Source organism: Brassica oleracea, chromosome C7, assembly GCF_000695525.1.
Source record: "Brassica oleracea var. oleracea cultivar TO1000 chromosome C7, BOL, whole genome shotgun sequence".
Taxonomy (NCBI): Eukaryota; Viridiplantae; Streptophyta; class Magnoliopsida; order Brassicales; family Brassicaceae; genus Brassica; species Brassica oleracea.
Window position 1 is genome coordinate 29,569,734 of NC_027754.1, and position 20,482 is coordinate 29,590,215.

General features: G+C 40.0%; 3 protein-coding genes across 3 annotated transcripts; 2 read left to right on the plus strand and 1 right to left on the minus strand.

The window, feature by feature from the left end:
* Positions 1-2,209: 2,209 nt before the first annotated feature.
* LOC106303037 lies at positions 2,210-4,526 on the minus strand. The gene has a single exon (XM_013739409.1). The coding sequence runs from the start codon at positions 4,524-4,526 to the stop codon at positions 3,414-3,416; it is 1,113 nt and encodes a 370-aa protein (XP_013594863.1). The 3' UTR covers positions 2,210-3,413.
* Positions 4,527-6,782: 2,256 nt separating this feature from the next.
* On the plus strand, positions 6,783-7,571 carry LOC106303038. The gene has a single exon (XM_013739410.1). The coding sequence runs from the start codon at positions 6,783-6,785 to the stop codon at positions 7,569-7,571; it is 789 nt and encodes a 262-aa protein (XP_013594864.1).
* Positions 7,572-8,563: 992 nt separating this feature from the next.
* LOC106303039 (glutathione S-transferase T3-like) lies at positions 8,564-10,511 on the plus strand. The gene is made up of 5 exons (XM_013739411.1): positions 8,564-8,662; positions 9,220-9,282; positions 9,333-9,343; positions 9,449-9,472; positions 9,749-10,511. Exons 1-5 carry the CDS (start codon positions 8,564-8,566, stop codon positions 10,509-10,511), a joined length of 960 nt encoding a protein of 319 aa, XP_013594865.1.
* Positions 10,512-20,482: the final 9,971 nt, after the last annotated feature.

Below are 20,482 nucleotides of genomic sequence, written 5' to 3' on the forward strand. Positions count from 1 at the left end.
CACCCACTGCATTGTGATTTTGGCATGTTAAAGCTGAGAATCAACATTGGAGCTTGTGTTAGCATTTGGAACATGAAATATAGCACCATCAATTTTCAGTGTTAATTTCATTGACAATGGCTGTGCAAAAGAACTCTGCTAGTAAGGTAATCGTGATTAGTAATTCTTTACATCTTAGTGTCGTACAACTTCAAAGCGATAGACACTTACAATCGATTTTTTTAACGAATTCCATTTCAAAACGTGAGTTATAAAGTATTTATTATGTCATTACATAAAATAAATAAGTGTGGGTCCCACAGAGAAAACCGAAGAAGCAAAGGTTTCCGACCTTCATAAATATATATTTGTTTCAGCCATCAATGTACAAAGAATCCTTTAACTCAGTGGTATAAATGTTGTTGTTTAGATCTCAATAATCCGGGTTCGAGTCGCTGACGTGTCGCATCAGGAGTGATGCAACTGCCCTATTATAATGTAGATTTGTTGACCGATGAAAAAAAATAATCATATTTTTGAATGAACAAATCTTTTCCCGACAGACTTTGCGGCTGTTTATTTGAGTGAATTATTCCGTCTCGAGTGAATGGAATAATGGGAAAGTTTAGGATAGTCCAATGTATTTACGGGGTGCAACAATGGCTAATAGAATGTGTAACGACCCAATCCGTAGTTACCATAATTGATTGGCATGAAGTTTTCATAGGTGTAAGAACTCAGCGAATGTTTTCCAGGTAAGGTGATTCAAGAGCCAAGGCATCTGGTCATAGCTACCGATGACAAGAAACTGACCACATGGAGACCATAAAACAATCTTCGTCACACCAACTCCACATTCATACGACTGGTACTTATTTGACATCAACCATCTGGAGAATAGATTAGAACCTGTCCAAAGGAGCAACGTTGATCCACAGGCTTGGGTTTGGCAGAAGACCTCGCTTAGCTGCAGAGGTTTTCGACTTGCTTCCCGATGATCAAAAGGGTGTAGCTGCTTACACTGCGCTGATGGATTTTATATCTCAGCAGGGAGTCCAGAGAAAGCAATGAAGATATTTGAAGAGATGAGAGAACGTGAGATCATGCCGTCCGTCGCTGGGGACGTACAATGTTCTCTTGTCTGGTCTTGAGAAAACCAGTGACTTCCAGAGAGAAGCAGCGCGGTTGAAAAAGCAGAAGAAGAGTCTTGTTGCTAATGGCCATTACCGGGAAAGTGTTGATGTTGAAGAGAAAGTCTGTGATCTTCTGTTTGCTAGATATCTGTAATTTAATGGCAGGTGAAGTTAACATACATGTTTAAACAAAGCCCATTAGCCACAAGTGTTGGTTCTCTCCTCAGGTTAGTACAATCTCCCAAAGCACCATTTGATCGAAATTAGTTTTTTCTTTTCTTTTTATTTTCCTGGAAGAAAGATGTGTACAACTCCACATCCACCTAAGATAAACGCTTCTTAAATAAGAGAAAACATTTCAAAAATTGTAGAGAGAGAGAGAGCGAGCTTACCTTCGACCTCGATTGTTCCTCTGATGACCACCGCCCTCACCGGCGTTTCCTCACCTGAACCGCCAGACCCACCAGATCCACCAGATCTAACTTCAGCATTTACTATCCCTTCCACCTTTGTCATTTTCACCATTTCAAATCTAGATCTAAAAATTCAAATTTTTAGAAAGATAGATTTGAACAGCCAGATCTTTAAAGAGATTTTTCTCCCTAAAGATTTTGGTTTGACGTGTCTTATTGTCGTGTTCATACGACCCTTTACTGAAGCTCACCTGTCTCTCACTTTCACCATGTCAGTCACCACCGGATCTCGTTCACAGCCATCTCTGCAGGTTATAGATTTGAAACTTTATGTCTCTATCTTGCTTGCTTCGATGATATCCTTTGAGTGTTCTCTGGTGCCTTGTTCCGGCAAGCTCGCCTCTGTGCGACTCTCTGCAGTATGCAGTCTATGTTCTAGTATCACTCCTGCAAATGATAGTTTAAAGTTGCTTTCTCTGCAGTATGCAATTGTTTCTATCTTTTCAGTGTTTCTGGATTGTTTATCCTTTGTGAAGTATGATTGCCTCCCATATCTTCCATTCGGTTTGAGTGGTCGTGTTGCAGGGAGTAGTGCGCCCAAGATTATGTATGCTTCCATGTTTGTTCTGTTAAAAGGCTCATCCATTTGGTGCTTTGTCGCCTCTGATTGTGATGCTGAACTTCTGATTGTTAAATCTGCTTCTGTTACGGTTTCAATCACGGGTGTTAGACCAGTACTTGTGCTCTCTAATTCCCAAAGCCTCAGTACAGTTCTTAGCACGATTGGCGTGGAGTTTCGAGGACTGCTCGGCGACATTAGGTGCTGTTTATGTGTTATTGTTGCTCCTATCCTATGGTGTTATATCATATTGCTCTGTTTTGCTATGGTAGCCGCAGATGTTTTAGCCGGTTTGGCTTTGTTATTGTATGATGTAAAGAATTTCTCCAGCTATGGAGACTAATGATTTATAAAGTTGTTGTTTGATCAAAAAAAAAAAAAGATGTGTATCAGAAAATCATGTGTAGTTTAGTTGAGGTTGAGTTAATGATCCGAGGTAGTTTAGTTGAGGTTCAATTATTAGGAGTCACTTGTTCAGGGGACGACAATGAATCCCAGAAAATCATGTGTTATATGGTTCCAACTAGTGAGATTCACTAATTTTAATTGAGTCCTCAATGATCTGTTGTAAATTTTTACCTTTTTGCTTTGTAGTTTCGTTGAATTTCTCTATTTTCGTTTGTGCTGATGAATTTTGGGAAGCAACTATGATTTCTGCATGTATGAATGTGAAGCCAGAATCTCTTACACTTGTTCTTGACTTTCACACTGGATTGTTTGACAAATAAATGATTATAGTCTCATTACTCCTTGCAGTCATGCTGTTTCAACGGTATAATGGCAGAAGATTGGTATGGAGTCTCCGTAAGCATCAGTTTTCAAAGTTTGTGCACAAGAGCTCTAAAGACTCTTTTGCCAGTCTTCACTTGAAGCAATCATTAAGCAACCCCAGAAGCCTCAAGTCCTCGATTCCAAATACATCTCCAGAACAAACACGCAGAAGCTCGAGTAGAGAGAAAGAATAAGAGAAAGCTATAGAGAGTCCGAGCCAAGTCTGGAGACATAGAGAAAAGCTTAAACACTAAACTATTTCTTCTTCTTCCTCCACCTCTCCAACGACGAAGCCTTTGGACATGTGGATGTGGTGGAAGCAAACTTGTTGCAATAAAAGCTATCTCATCTTTCTCTTTGATGCAACACAATGTGAGAATCAATTACTTCCATTTCATTACATAACCAAATGACAACAATACATGATGTTTCCTTTTACAAAAGAAAAAAAGAAAGTGTAACATTAACTAAAAAGAGAGGAATAAAAAAAAAAGCTTTTTAAGTGATCTTCTTGTCCATGTTGGTGATGAGCTTCTTCATCTGAAACCTCCAGAAACAAAAGTAAGTGAAACCAAGTCCGACCAACACATAAACCCAAACCTTATCATACCCACCTTCTTTCTCCGACAAAACCTCTTCTATCTCAAACCACTCCCTCGCTTCTCCATCTTTATAACTTCCCATAATACCCTCCATCACTCTCCCATACAACACATACACCCTATCCTCCCCCGCCACCGTCACCGCCGTGGCGAACCCCTCCACGTCGAGTTCAACTTCGTCATAAACCACTCCTTCACCCCAGCTATCCTGGCTCTTAAGAAACCAAATCTTCTTCTGCGACACCACCACAACCGTCCCGTCTCTCCGCCTCCTCGCCATCCCATCCGCCGCAACCAAATCTCTATTCAGCAACACAAGCCTCGCCGTCCCGGTCTCTTCGTCGACCTTAAACATCTTCCCTGTGTTGCTCTGCACCACCAAGAGGTAACCTTTGCTGTTGTACACGATCCCGTTCAAGCCGCAATCGCGGAAGCTAGCGTCCGCGTCTGCCGCCACCGGCTGCGAGCTAAACAACGGCGATGTGGAGAAGACCGATGCTACGCCGTCACGGTCCACTTTCCAGATAAAGTTTTTGGCTGAGTTGGTGACGTAAGCGTTTCCCTCGTAATCCACCGCCACGTCATTCGCGATGTCCCGGACGGTGTCTTCGCTGTCGAGAGACGGTAGTGGAGATAGGAAGATTCGACGGCCGCCGCTGCGGAGATCGTAGGCCGCTAGGGCACTGCAAGGAAGGAGAGGCGGCGCGCAATGGATTCCGGCGAGGAGACGGCGCTTACTGGAGTCAACGGCGAGGCCGAGGATTGTAGCGTTTTCCGGTAGATAAGGATCGGAGATTATTGTTTGTACGACGCCGGCGTCGGAGACGGAGTGGATTGTGCGGCTGTGGAGAGAACCAACTACGAAGTGCTGGCCCGATGGATCCCAGGTTAGTCCCTCCGGGTAGAGGCCTGGTGATCGGAAGTCGATGACGTGGCGCTTTGTGGCGGAGGAAGGAGTGAGAAGTGAAACCAGTAAGACGGTTAAAAGGATGGATGGAGTGGAAGTCATATTTGCTTTCTTGTGGTTTCAGAAATATACTCTAACAACAACTTTTTAAATCAAATGTTTCTTGACCAACAAACAAGAAGGAAAAAATATACTCTAGCAAAAACTTTTCAAATCAACTAATGTTTCTTGTCCATCAAATAAGAGGAAAAAATATGCTCCTAACAAAAAGCTTTATAATCAACTAATGTTTCTTGTCCAAGAAACAAGAGGAAAAAAATATGCTCTAACAAAAACTTTTAAAATCAACTAATGTTTCTTCTTTTTTTTTTTTCATTATGAACAGACCAAAAGTACATTAAAATTATAAATGAATTAGCAAATGTAAAATTTAAACATAAGCCTAGTCAAAAGAATCAGAGATATTTAAACGTTGTTTACAAACTATAATTGTAAAGTCTAAGTGAATCGAAAAGGGAAAAAAAGAAAGCAAATATATACCAAAACAGTCATTAGAATTAGGGGTGGACATTTTACCTGATATTCAAACATTTATTCGAACCCGACCCAAAAAATCCGAACCGAAGTAGCAAAATACCCGAACGAGTATTGGAGAAGTAAACCAAAACGTGTAATATCCAAATCCGAATGGATATCCGAAGATAACCGAACATATGAATACTTAATCCTATATTTCTTGTTTACTTCTCCAATTTAATTCAAAATATTTATATTGATTCTGCACATGGCTCAAAATCTAATATACATATAGTTGTGGAAAAAATCATTTGATACTCACTTAAAATACATATCAAGATCTTGTTTCTTAATTACATTAACAAAGGTTACATCCAAAATTTTATAATAACAACTAAATTAGTGTCTTTCTATTTTTAAATTTTTATCTTTAAATCTATTAATAGTTTAATCTATTAATAATTAGAAAACCACTTAAGTTAAACGTATATATTTTAAATACAAAAAACTTAAGCAATGAATTTTTTTTCCCTTCAAAATCTAAATATCCGAACCCGATCCAAAATAACTGAACCCAAACTTAAAATACCCGAACCTGACCCGAAATGTAGAAATATCGAACTGATTTTTTTACCTCTATACCGAGATACACGAAAATCCGAAATATCTGATCCGAACCCGAACAGATATCCGAATACCCACCCCTAATTAGAATAATAAACTCAGGTGAATGAAACTCAGTCACAAGCCTAATTAAAAAAAAAGGATCCGAGAGATCTTTGAAAGAGGAAAAAGAAAACATACATATCATATCACAAATGGGATTATAATTAAATAAAGTGGTAAGTAAAATCCTTAAGATGCAAGGATTAGGTAGAAATTCTTTTTTTTTTAATAATAATAACATATAATTATTTTAGAATATAATTTACAGTATAAACAATATTATTTATACATAAAAATCACTAGAATCTTAGGGTGCCCTAGCCCCTAGGGCCATTGCATTACTCACCTTTGATATTAAGCCATCATTAACAATGGAGAACCTAACTTGATACGAAATAAATTTGAGAGAAAAGAACAAACCATTAAATATAAAATTAATACATTGCAGCATGCATATTATAAAACTAGTATGTTAAAAAAGTTATTATAAAATTTTAAATATTAATGTTTAAAATATAAACAACTAATCACATAAAAAAATATTTATATATATAAAAATGAAAAAAAAAATTATTCGGACAAGTGGATTAAGATATAGTTTATATTAACAAAAATAAATAGAAAACAAATATGTAGTTTCAAAAAAAATATTATATATAATATATATATATATATATATATATATATCGTTATAGACAAACAAAAATACAGCTAAATTATAAATGAAATTAGCAAATGTGAAATTTAAACATAATAGGATAATCCTAATCAAAAGTATTAGAGAGATATAAGCGTTGTTTATAATTTATATTTGCAAGAAAGAGTCTAGGTGTACAGTTACAAAAAAAAAAAGAGAGTTTAGGTGTATCTAAGTTGGAAAAGGAAAGAAAGAGAGAAATGTATTCCAAACAGTTACTAGAATAATAAACTCAGCTTAATGAAAATCAAACACAAGCCTAACTAGAAAAGGATTCGAGAGATTTCTGAAAAAGGAAAAAGAAAACATGCATACATATCACAAACGGGATTATAATCATCATCTTTAATGAAGTGGAAGTAAAATCCGTAAGCGGCAAGGATTAGGTTCCGTAAAAGGTGTTATAAAAAGAGAGTTAGGGTCTTGTTTTTTCTTACTCAAATACTTATCATCAAAGTTCTCAGATAATTCTACTAATAATGGCGACAACAACAAGAATGTTCTGCTTCATGCTCGCGATGGTTCTAATGGGATGTTGTTGCTCGGCAAAAATCTACAAAGTGGGAGACTCGAAGGGATGGATGATAGCGAAGCACGGTAGCTATTATGAATGGACTAAGCGTAAGGAATTCCAGGTGGGGGATTCTCTGATGTTTGAATACGATGGCAACGTCAACGACGTCACTCAAGTTTCCAGTCGTCTGGAATACCAATTCTGCAACTCTCTTACTCCTAAAGCTTTCTACAACACAGGGCATGATGTCGTGACACTCACGGAACCAGGTTATCACTTCTTCATCACATCAAATCGTTCTCAATGCTTAGCCGGACAGAAACTCGTCGTTTATGTCGTCCATGACCATCCGATGATTCCTCCAGACTCCGACGAATGGAGGGTTCCTGAAGAGAGTGACTTCTATTCCAAGTGGAGTGAGGAGAAACAGTTTCATGTGGGAGACAATCTTCTTTTCTACTACAACGACCAAGTCGATGACGTCCTAGAAATCAACAGTGATCTTGAGTTCAAATCTTGCGACACTACTTCTCCTGTTGCCGTGCACAATGCTGGACAAGATCTCATAAGGCTAACGAAACCAGGAATCCGCTATTTTATTACCTCAAAGATTGGTCATTGTGAGGCTGGGCTTAAGCTTCGAGTTGTGGTGCGACCACTATCCAAAAGTGTTCCGAAGAAGATGCAGTTGTCACCTTTCGACCGCTTCATCAAGTGGCTACGCGATTCCTTCACACCCCACCCCCATCACTAAAAAAATTCGTTTCTTTTTTGGTTTTGTTTGAGCTTAGCTTCTTAGTGTTTTTCTTTCTCACTCGTTTTTGTTCTTTAGTTTATTTTCCAAATAGTGTGTGTTTCTATTTATTTCTATGTTGGGGAGAGACTTTATTCAATAAAAATATTCTTCTTTAATACTAACTGTGAAAGTCGAGGTGAAAGGTGAGGTGCAACTCCATTAATCTATTTTAATATTTACCATATTATTAATATTTTAATATAATATTTTGCGAGAATTTGAAGTTGTGTGTTTGCTAAGGACATACATCTAACATACACCTAGTCATGGTGATAGCCTAAGAACTAAGAGCACCTTTAACCAGGTAGCTTAAAGGGTGGTTTATTCATTTTAGGATTTAAAAATAAAAGAAAATGATGTAATTACACAAGGAACGACACTTAATTAAGCTTCACAAGAGTCGTGTCTTGTGGACACGTGTTGGCCATTCCGTTGAGAGCGGCTCTCTCTCTCTCTCTCTCTCTCTCTCTCTCTCTCTCTCTCTCTCTCTCTCTCTCTCTCACGAAACTCTCATTTCTTCTTCCTCTCTCGACGATTCCGCCTCTCCTCTTGTGTCTCTCTCTCGGCGAATCCGCGTTTTTTCACAAGCGCCGTGTTTTATGGACACGTGTTGGCCATTCCATTGAGAGCGTCTATTTCTCTCTCTATCTCTCTCTCTCACCAAACTCTCATTTTTTCTTCATCTCTCGACGATTCCGCCTCTCCTCTTGTGTCTCTCTCTCGGCGAATCCGCGTTAATCTCCTCTATCTCGTGTTCCCTCTCGGCGAAATCGACGGAATCAGTCGTCGATGATCTCTCCTCGATGGAATCTGCCTCAATCCGCGTGCCTATCGCTCTCCCCGATGACTCCGTGATCTCTCCTGGTGATAGCTCCTTGAAGATGATCTCTCCTCGACGCAATCACTCGAAGATGATCTCTCCTCGTCTCTCTCTCCTCTAGGACTCCCCGATGAATCTTTCCGTGACTCTATGTGTCGATCTCCTCGACGATGAAGAAGCAGATGAAATCTCTCTCTCCGGACCAGATGAAATCAAATCAAAACGAAAGGTAAATCTGAATCCTTCTTTGGTATTTTGATTAGTTGTTGTGTTGGTCTGTGCCTCATGATTTGTCTCTGTCTTTGTTGCTTCATATGGATGGATCAAAGAAGACGAGAAGCCCGTATTGACTGTGATTCTCGTATGCAATAGAGGTAAAAATTCTAGACGATTTGCTCTGTTAAAATGATTGAACATTTGATAAAAAGCTTTTACAATGCAATAGAGATTCTGGTTATACTTTGAACTCTGTTCTGAAATGATATAATTTAGGTTCTGCTTTGAATCTGATTCTGTGTGTGTTCTGGATTTTGTTTTAAGGGTTACATCACAATGGACACCAATTGATCCGTAACTGAATTGAATCGAGTGTCATGAATGGTTGTGGTCTGAATTGTTTAAGAGTTCAATTATATGATTGGCTTCTGGTCTGAATTGTTTAAGAGAATTGGAACTGAATTGAATCGAGTGTGTTTTTGTCTGTTGAGCTGTGTGTTTGTCTTTTGAGCTGTTACTGATTTTTGTTTCGCTTTTTATGTGTTTGTCTGTTGAGCGCAATGAAACAAGGTAGATAAGGAAGGATCGTCAAAGCATATGACGAAGGATCGTCAAAGCAGAGGAGGAATACAGGTAAATGTCTTCATGATTTAATCTCATTGAATGCTTTATGTTTGAGTTAGGTTGGTAATTGGTAATAAATAGAAGTGATTGTCTCTGTCCAAATGAAAAAGAAGTGGTTGAGTTAAATGACTTGCTTTGCGGAAAATAATGTGTTTGCTTTGTTTGTTGATTACAGTTGTGATAGGGTTATTAATAGAAGGTAGATATATGTCTAACTCGAATTTGTTTGTAGTTGGTTGTTTTGAATCTTGAATGCGAGTGTTCATTTCTTCTTTAAAACTCTCGCCTTCTCTTCCAACTCCAAACAGATTCCTATCTGTTTTTTCTCTCTTCTCTGAATTTGGAAAATGGAATTTAATCCATATAGCTAGTCTGCTAACTTTGTTGACTTACTTACCAGTCAACAAAATGTTGTCTTCCGGAACGGTTCAGATGGTGTTTCACTATCTGAATCGTAAGCTCCCTTCTTAGGCAGTCAAGGCATCGGAGAAGAACGTGGTGCAAACACTGAAGCCATTCGTAAAGAAAGAAGAACGTGGACCCCAACCGAAGATGTAGTGCTCATCAGCTCGTGGCTGAACACGAGCAAAGACCCTATAGTTGGGAATGAGCAAAGGTCTATTGCATTCTGGAAAAAAATTGCTGGGTATTACAATGCTTGTCCTAAGCTTGCTGGGTGTGAGAAGAGAGAGGCAGCTCACTGTAAGAATCTCTGGCACAAGATCAATGACATAGTTTGCAAGTTTTTTGGAGCATATGAAGCTGCAAACATAGAGAAAACTAGTGGGCAAAATGAGAATGATGTCCTCAAACTAGCCCACGAGATCTTCTTCACAAACCATAAAAAAAAGTTCACCCTTGAGCATGCTTGGAAAGAATTACGTAATGACCAGAAGTGGAGTGAACTGTCTGCGTCTAAAAATGATTCCAAAAAGAGGAAGTGTGAGGACAGTGAACATTCAGCAAGCTCTCCAGTTGATATGGCTGTAGATGATGAAGGAACTACTCGTCCCACGGGTGTTAAGGCTGCAAAAGCCCGTGGTAAGAAGACGATGGTGGAGGGGAAGGATCTGGACGCGTTTGAGACTATGTGGAGCATCAAGCAGCAGGATTTGGCGATCAAAGAAAGGCTGTCGAAGATGAAGCTTCTTGACAGTCTAATTGCAAAACAAGAACCCCTTGTTGATTATGAAGAAGCTCTGAAGAAGAAGCTCATTATTGAGTTGATGTCTAATTAGATGAAGTCTATTAAGTCTCTGTTTTAAACTCTGGTTAAGTTTCCTGGTTGTTGTATGTCTCTGTTTTTAATCTCTAGTTATGTTTTATTTCATCGGCTTGTTTTTTATGTTTCATCGACTTGTTTCTTATGTTTCAATGTCCTGGTTAGTGATGATATAAAATGGTTTATGTTCTTGTTTTAATCTCTGGTTGTTTCATCGACTTGTTTCTAGTATAAGATATATATGTTTTATGTTCTTGTTTTGTATATAAATTGTTCCTGGTTGTTTTATGGACTTGTTGAGTGATCGTTTTTGCTAATGTTGGTGTTGTTATTCTTCAGGATGGATGCTTTTGGTGGTGAATAGAAGCGTACTGTCTTCAAGATCATGGAGCATTGTGAAATGTGGAAGAGTCACGGACTTGTGTAGTGTGGAAGAGTCACGGACTTGAAGAATCACCGACAAGTTGTTTGTTTCTGTGCTTATGTAGTCTAGTCTTTGATACTCAGTTTCACGGACTTGTGTAGGCTAGCACATGTATTCACTTTTCTATGCTTGTGTAGTCTAGTCTTGTCTACTCTTTTGTTTTCTTGTGTAGTCACGGATTATGGAGATATGTATTCTCCTTCATTTTTTCTATAAAACAACTTCTTGTTCTCTTTTTATAACCATACAAGCAATTTCATGTTCTCTCTATAATTTAATCAAAGCAATTTCATGTTCTCTCTATAAAACAACTTCTTGTTCTTTCCATCTCTTTATCACACCAAAAACAATTACGACCAAACTTGTTCTTGTTCTTTCTGTCTCTTTATTACACAAAAAAAAATCTATTCACAAACATAACACTTGTTCTTTCCTTCTCTTTATTACAAAATCTATTCACAAAACAATTTTTATATGGCATCTTCTTCTCAAACCCCTTTAGATGAATCATTTGATGATGCATTTGATCAAATCTTTGATCAACATTTTGATCAAGCCTTTGAGAATTTTACCATTTGTGATCAAGAACGAAGGAAAAAAAGAAAAAAAACAAGCTTATATCGAAAGAAATCATGAAGAAGGCAATGTGCGTTTATGAAATGATTATTTCATTGAAACTCCAACGTATCCTGAAAATTATTTCTGACGACGTTTTAGAATGAACAAGCCATTGTTCATGCACATTGTGGATCGACTCTCTAACGAAGTTGACTTCTTTCGCCAAAAGAAAGATGGTCTTGGAAGGCTTGGTCTCTCAACACTCCAAAAGTGTACAACAGTCATTCGTGTCTTGGCATATGATAGTGCGGCTGATACGGTCGACGAATACCTCCGACTCGGTGAAACGACAACTCGGTCATGTTTAGAGAATTTTGTGGAAGGAATAATTTATTTGTTTGGCGATGAGTACCCACTACAAGAAAACACACCGAATTCCGACGGATCTTCCGACGGACACCAAGGTCGTCGGACATTTGCGACGGAATACTGACAAATTTCCGACCATATCCAAAAAAATGAAGTCGTCGGAAGTCCGTCGGCCATTTCCGACGGAATTCCGACGAACCATGTGACCGTTGCCGACAAATACATATGACCGTTGTATAGCCGTTTGGGATTGGACAATTCCGACGGAATTCCGACGAACCATGTGACCGTTGCCGACAAATACATATGACCGTTGTATAGCCGTTTGGGATTGGACAATTCCGACGGAATTCCGACGAACCATGTGACCGTTGCCGACAAATACATATGACCGTTGTATAGCCGTTTGGGATTGGACAATTCCGACGGAATTCCGACGAACCATGTGACCGTTGCCGACAAATACATATGACCGTTGTATAGCCGTTTGGGATTGGACAATTCCGACGGAATTCCGACGAACCATGTGACCGTTGCCGACAAATACATATGACCGTTGTATAGCCGTTTGGGATTGGACAATTCCGACGGAATTCCGACGAACCATGTGACCGTTGCCGACAAATACATATGACCGTTGTATAGCCGTTTGGGATTGGACAATTCCGACGGAATTCCGACGAACCATGTGACCGTTGCCGACAAATACATATGACCGTTGTATAGCCGTTTGGGATTGGACAATTCCGACGGAATTCCGACGAACCATGTGACCGTTGCCGACAAATACATATGACCGTTGTATAGCCGTTTGGGATTGGACAATTCCGACGGAATTCCGACGAACCATGTGACCGTTGCCGACAAATACATATGACCGTTGTATAGCCGTTTGGGATTGGACAATTCCGACGGAATTCCGACGAACCATGTGACCGTTGCCGACAAATACATATGACCGTTGTATAGCCGTTTGGGATTGGACAATTCCGACGGAATTCCGACGAACCATGTGACCGTTGCCGACAAATACATATGACCGTTGTATAGCCGTTTGGGATTGGACAATTCCGACGGAATTCCGACGAACCATGTGACCGTTGCCGACAAATACATATGACCGTTGTATAGCCGTTTGGGATTGGACAATTCCGACGGAATTCCGACGAACCATGTGACCGTTGCCGACAAATACATATGACCGTTGTATAGCCGTTTGGGATTGGACAATTCCGACGGAATTCCGACGAACCATGTGACCGTTGCCGACAAATACATATGACCGTTGTATAGCCGTTTGGGATTGGACAATTCCGACGGAATTCCGACGAACCATGTGACCGTTGCCGACAAATACATATGACCGTTGTATAGCCGTTTGGGATTGGACAATTCCGACGGAATTCCGACGAACCATGTGACCGTTGCCGACAAATACATATGACCGTTGTATAGCCGTTTGGGATTGGACAATTCCGACGGAATTCCGACGAACCATGTGACCGTTGCCGACAAATACATATGACCGTTGTATAGCCGTTTGGGATTGGACAATTCCGACGGAATTCCGACGAACCATGTGACCGTTGCCGACAAATACATATGACCGTTGTATAGCCGTTTGGGATTGGACAATTCCGACGGAATTCCGACGAACCATGTGACCGTTGCCGACAAATACATATGACCGTTGTATAGCCGTTTGGGATTGGACAATTCCGACGGAATTCCGACGAACCATGTGACCGTTGCCGACAAATACATATGACCGTTGTATAGCCGTTTGGGATTGGACAATTCCGACGGAATTCCGACGAACCATGTGACCGTTGCCGACAAATACATATGACCGTTGTATAGCCGTTTGGGATTGGACAATTCCGACGGAATTCCGACGAACCATGTGACCGTTGCCGACAAATACATATGACCGTTGTATAGCCGTTTGGGATTGGACAATTCCGACGGAATTCCGACGAACCATGTGACCGTTGCCGACAAATACATATGACCGTTGTATAGCCGTTTGGGATTGGACAATTCCGACGGAATTCCGACGAACCATGTGACCGTTGCCGACAAATACATATGACCGTTGTATAGCCGTTTGGGATTGGACAATTCCGACGGAATTCCGACGAACCATGTGACCGTTGCCGACAAATACATATGACCGTTGTATAGCCGTTTGGGATTGGACAATTCCGACGGAATTCCGACGAACCATGTGACCGTTGCCGACAAATACATATGACCGTTGTATAGCCGTTTGGGATTGGACAATTCCGACGGAATTCCGACGAACCATGTGACCGTTGCCGACAAATACATATGACCGTTGTATAGCCGTTTGGGATTGGACAATTCCGACGGAATTCCGACGAACCATGTGACCGTTGCCGACAAATACATATGACCGTTGTATAGCCGTTTGGGATTGGACAATTCCGACGGAATTCCGACGAACCATGTGACCGTTGCCGACAAATACATATGACCGTTGTATAGCCGTTTGGGATTGGACAATTCCGACGGAATTCCGACGAACCATGTGACCGTTGCCGACAAATACATATGACCGTTGTATAGCCGTTTGGGATTGGACAATTCCGACGGAATTCCGACGAACCATGTGACCGTTGCCGACAAATACATATGACCGTTGTATAGCCGTTTGGGATTGGACAATTCCGACGGAATTCCGACGAACCATGTGACCGTTGCCGACAAATACATATGACCGTTGTATAGCCGTTTGGGATTGGACAATTCCGACGGAATTCCGACGAACCATGTGACCGTTGCCGACAAATACATATGACCGTTGTATAGCCGTTTGGGATTGGACAATTCCGACGGAATTCCGACGAACCATGTGACCGTTGCCGACAAATACATATGACCGTTGTATAGCCGTTTGGGATTGGACAATTCCGACGGAATTCCGACGAACCATGTGACCGTTGCCGACAAATACATATGACCGTTGTATAGCCGTTTGGGATTGGACAATTCCGACGGAATTCCGACGAACCATGTGACCGTTGCCGACAAATACATATGACCGTTGTATAGCCGTTTGGGATTGGACAATTCCGACGGAATTCCGACGAACCATGTGACCGTTGCCGACAAATACATATGACCGTTGTATAGCCGTTTGGGATTGGACAATTCCGACGGAATTCCGACGAACCATGTGACCGTTGCCGACAAATACATATGACCGTTGTATAGCCGTTTGGGATTGGACAATTCCGACGGAATTCCGACGAACCATGTGACCGTTGCCGACAAATACATATGACCGTTGTATAGCCGTTTGGGATTGGACAATTCCGACGGAATTCCGACGAACCATGTGACCGTTGCCGACAAATACATATGACCGTTGTATAGCCGTTTGGGATTGGACAATTCCGACGGAATTCCGACGAACCATGTGACCGTTGCCGACAAATACATATGACCGTTGTATAGCCGTTTGGGATTGGACAATTCCGACGGAATTCCGACGAACCATGTGACCGTTGCCGACAAATACATATGACCGTTGTATAGCCGTTTGGGATTGGACAATTCCGACGGAATTCCGACGAACCATGTGACCGTTGCCGACAAATACATATGACCGTTGTATAGCCGTTTGGGATTGGACAATTCCGACGGAATTCCGACGAACCATGTGACCGTTGCCGACAAATACATATGACCGTTGTATAGCCGTTTGGGATTGGACAATTCCGACGGAATTCCGACGAACCATGTGACCGTTGCCGACAAATACATATGACCGTTGTATAGCCGTTTGGGATTGGACAATTCCGACGGAATTCCGACGAACCATGTGACCGTTGCCGACAAATACATATGACCGTTGTATAGCCGTTTGGGATTGGACAATTCCGACGGAATTCCGACGAACCATGTGACCGTTGCCGACAAATACATATGACCGTTGTATAGCCGTTTGGGATTGGACAATTCCGACGGAATTCCGACGAACCATGTGACCGTTGCCGACAAATACATATGACCGTTGTATAGCCGTTTGGGATTGGACAATTCCGACGGAATTCCGACGAACCATGTGACCGTTGCCGACAAATACATATGACCGTTGTATAGCCGTTTGGGATTGGACAATTCCGACGGAATTCCGACGAACCATGTGACCGTTGCCGACAAATACATATGACCGTTGTATAGCCGTTTGGGATTGGACAATTCCGACGGAATTCCGACGAACCATGTGACCGTTGCCGACAAATACATATGACCGTTGTATAGCCGTTTGGGATTGGACAATTCCGACGGAATTCCGACGAACCATGTGACCGTTGCCGACAAATACATATGACCGTTGTATAGCCGTTTGGGATTGGACAATTCCGACGGAATTCCGACGAACCATGTGACCGTTGCCGACAAATACATATGACCGTTGTATAGCCGTTTGGGATTGGACAATTCCGACGGAATTCCGACGAACCATGTGACCGTTGCCGACAAATACATATGACCGTTGTATAGCCGTTTGGGATTGGACAATTCCGACGGAATTCCGACGAACCATGTGACCGTTGCCGACAAATACATATGACCGTTGTATAGCCGTTTGGGATTGGACAATTCCGACGGAATTCCGACGAACCATGTGACCGTTGCCGACAAATACATATGACCGTTGTATAGCCGTTTGGGATTGGACAATTCCGACGGAATTCCGACGAACCATGTGACCGTTGCCGACAAATACATATGACCGTTGTATAGCCGTTTGGGATTGGACAATTCCGACGGAATTCCGACGAACCATGTGACCGTTGCCGACAAATACATATGACCGTTGTATAGCCGTTTGGGATTGGACAATTCCGACGGAATTCCGACGAACCATGTGACCGTTGCCGACAAATACATATGACCGTTGTATAGCCGTTTGGGATTGGACAATTCCGACGGAATTCCGACGGACTTCTTTACATCCGTCGGAATTTCGTCGGAATATACCGACGAACGTGGTTCGTCGGTATATTCCGACGACCGATGTCCAGCGGTAAATTCCGACGCCTACAGTTCGTCGGAATAAACCGAGGAACCACGTTCGTCGGAATTGTAGTTTTCCGATGAACTCTGGTCTCGTGTAGCCGCATCGTAATATCGTCGGAAGTTCGTCAGAATCACGTTTCTTGGTATTCGTCAGAAAGTCGTCGGAATTTCTGACGAAATTTCGACGAATTTTTTTTTTCCGACGAAACGATACCGACGGACGGGTTCGTCGGAAATTCGTCGGAATAGACCGATTCCGACGAATTACCGACGATTTCGGCCATCAGAATCCCCCTGTTTTCTTGTAGTGACCTAAGAAGACCAATCGCGGCTGATCTTCAACGTCTACTTGATATTAGAGAGCATCGTGGATTTCCCGGGATAATAGGAAGCATCGATTGTATGCATTGGGAGTGGAAGAATTGTCCCACCGCTTGGAAAGGGCAATATGCTCGTGGTTCGGGTAAACAAACAATCGTTTTAGAGGCGGTTTCTTCATATGATCTCTGGATATGACATACATTTTTTGGACCTCTATGTACCTTAAATGATATCAATGTTCTTGATCACTCACCTGTTTTTGATGACATAATAAACGGTCAAGCTCCTCAAGCACTTACTCCGTCAATGAAATACAATATCATTTCGCTTACTATCTCATCGAAGGTATTTATCCGAAATGGACAACTTTTATCCAATCTATTCGAATACCACAAGACCCGCAAGCAGTTTTATTTTCTCAACGTCAAGAAGCTGTCCGAAAAGATGTGGAGCGTGCTTTCGGAGTCTTGCAAGCTCGCTTTGCCATTGTTAAAAATCCAGCACTTTTTTGGGATAAAGTCAAAATTGGGAAGATTATGAGAGTATGTATCATACTCCATAATATGATAGTAGAAGACGAACGAGATGGATACACTCAGTTTGATGTTTCAGAGTTCCAACATGGAGAAGATACCGGAAGTTCACATGTCGATCTCACATATTCTACATATATCCCTTCAAATATCGCTAATATGATGGGTGTTCGAACTGGAATTCATGATAGACAAATGCATTAACAACTAAAAGCTGATTTGGTTGAACATATATGGCGTAAAATTTGGACGTGATGAAGACAACAACTGAGCTTGGATGCTTCTTTCAAATTATTCTCGTTTATTTTATTTTTCTTTGTTTTATGTTTTTATTTAAAAATCTATGTTTAAAATGTTTTCTTTTATTATGTTTTATTTAATAAATAAATTCTATATTTAATAAAAATAATATTTTAATTTTTTTTTAAAAAACCTCAGAATAAGAACCTCCCATTGAACCACGAAAATGTTTGGGGTTCTTAGCGTTAGCTCTTAAATCACTTTTACATCTTAAAATAATTAAAAAAAGAATAAGCACTCCTAATTGGGTTGTTGGGTTAATGGTGTTCTAATAGCATGAGTCACATCACCCTTATAACTTCTCATTATAAATAAACTTAGTACCATTAAATTACTAATTTTAATATCGCTGTTACTATTACAAAATAGATTATATAATGTTGGATAGAAACTTATCAAGTTTGGCGTACCTACAGGTAAGCCTGGAACTTTTATCCGAGATCCGGATTCGATCCGAGATTCGATCCGGATCCGATCCGAAAATCAGGATATCCGGAGGGGCCGAATCCGGATCCGGATAGTAAAATGTTGGATCCGTCAAAGCCGGATCTGAATCCGGATATTTTAATTTTTTAGTCCGGATATCCGGATCCGTAGGTTTTATTAATAACTATTTCAAAAATAGTAATATCTATATATAAAAATTAATTTTATTTAATATATTTTCATTTTTATAATAATATATATAAATTTTATGTAAATTTTGTAATATTGTACATAGAAATAATTAAAGATGTTATATATATATATTAAATTATTGTTAATATTTTATATATATTGATATTATTTTTTATTTATTTTAAGGATCCAAATCCGGATCCGGATATCCGCCGGATATTACAATTTTTAGGAGGATATCCGACATCCGGATATCCGAGAACCCCGGATCCGGATAAGGTTAGTAAAATTATGGATCCGCCGGATAAGGATCCGGATCCGGATACCTTAAAATTGCCCGGATACCCGATCCGTCTCAGGCCTACCTACAAGGTCAGTGCCCTTTTCATGCTTATAATATATACGGTCCCTAATATATACTAAACACCTTTCCATCTTTGAGATTCATATGCTTATAATATACCAAACACATACACGTTCGTTATATAATTACTCACTATTTATCAAAACTATGGTAAGACATGATATATATATATATATTTTGGACCCATAAAAGGAGAACAGGCTAATTTTCTCAAAATAGCTAATGCGTCCTTTAAGCAGACGCTGGTGGGTTATGTCAACCAATCATAATTATCCACGTGTCTTGATTAAACAATAAAGTACCATAATGGCATCACGTGAGACGCACATGGTCCATTCCCATGCATGCCTTTCTACCTCCCGCCGCGTCGTCTTCGTCGCTACCAAACCAAGGGCTCAAAAAGGTTTTTGTATGCAAGTCATTTATTTTAAGTATAATATAAAAGAATACTTTAAAGACAACGTGGTCCTGTGGTAAGAATGTTCTCACTCTTATTGTCCAAGCTGGATTAGAGTGAGGTTGATTATATTTTACGTACCTTATATTAGAAAGTTGAATCTTTTCGGTCCTTTTTCGGTTCCGTTTTTTTTTGCCAAGGGCTAATACTAGCTTTAGCCTTTTTGAAACTCGCTTAGATTCAGCCAGTCAACCAAATTCTGTATTCCAACAAAAGAAAAAATGTAAGGGAATAACTAGCTTTTTACAATCAAATACTTCATTTATTTCAAAATGTAGCATCGTCCATATAATTTTATCCTTGGGTCTCAAAATGTGAATGCCGCTCTGGGTTCGATTTCTCTTGGTCATCCGGAGCACCTTAAATGGTAAGAAAACACAGATCCTGCGGGTCTCGTAATAATTAGTCTTTGGCCTAGAAAGCTTTTGGGATCACATTACGGTTATAAAAAAAAAATACTTCATTTATTTCAAAACGTAGCGTCGTCCAAATAATTTTATTTCATTTAAAATTTTGATTAAAGGAAAACCATTTCTTCCGTATTTTAAAATAAGAACACAAAAATATCAATAGATAGAAATGTGCATTAAAATTATAAATGAAAATAGCAAATGTAAAATTTAAACATAATCGGATAATCCAAATCAAAAAAATAAAATTATAGATATTTAAGCGTTGTTTAAAATTTATATTTTCAAAAGAGGTGAATCTAAGTTGAAAAAGGAATTAAAAAAAGGAAATATATTCAAAAATAACAAATTCAGCTTAATGAAAATCAAACACAAGCCTAATTAGAAAAGGATTCGAGAGATCTTTGAAAAAGGAAAAAGAAAACATACATATCATATCACAAACGGGATTATAGTTAAATAAAGTGGTAAGTAAAATCCTTAAGCTGCAAGGATTAGGTTCCGTAAAAGGTGTTATAAAAAGAGAGTTAGGGTCTTGTTTTTTGTTACTCACATACTCATCATCAAAGTTCTCTGATAAT

Excerpts from the sequence above, each read along its gene's own strand:
- LOC106303037 (XM_013739409.1), bottom strand. The coding sequence starts at position 4,526 with ATGACTTCCACTCCATCCATCCTTTTAACCGTCTTACTGGTTTCACTT.
- LOC106303038 (XM_013739410.1), top strand. The coding sequence starts at position 6,783 with ATGGCGACAACAACAAGAATGTTCTGCTTCATGCTCGCGATGGTTCTA.
- LOC106303039 (XM_013739411.1), top strand. The coding sequence starts at position 8,564 with ATGAATCTTTCCGTGACTCTATGTGTCGATCTCCTCGACGATGAAGAA. Across the intron at positions 8,663-9,219 it reads AAATCAAATCAAAACGAAAG|GTAGATAAGGAAGGATCGTC; the intron begins GTAAATCTGAAT and ends CAATGAAACAAG. Across the intron at positions 9,473-9,748 it reads GATAGGGTTATTAATAGAAG|TCAAGGCATCGGAGAAGAAC; the intron begins GTAGATATATGT and ends CTTCTTAGGCAG.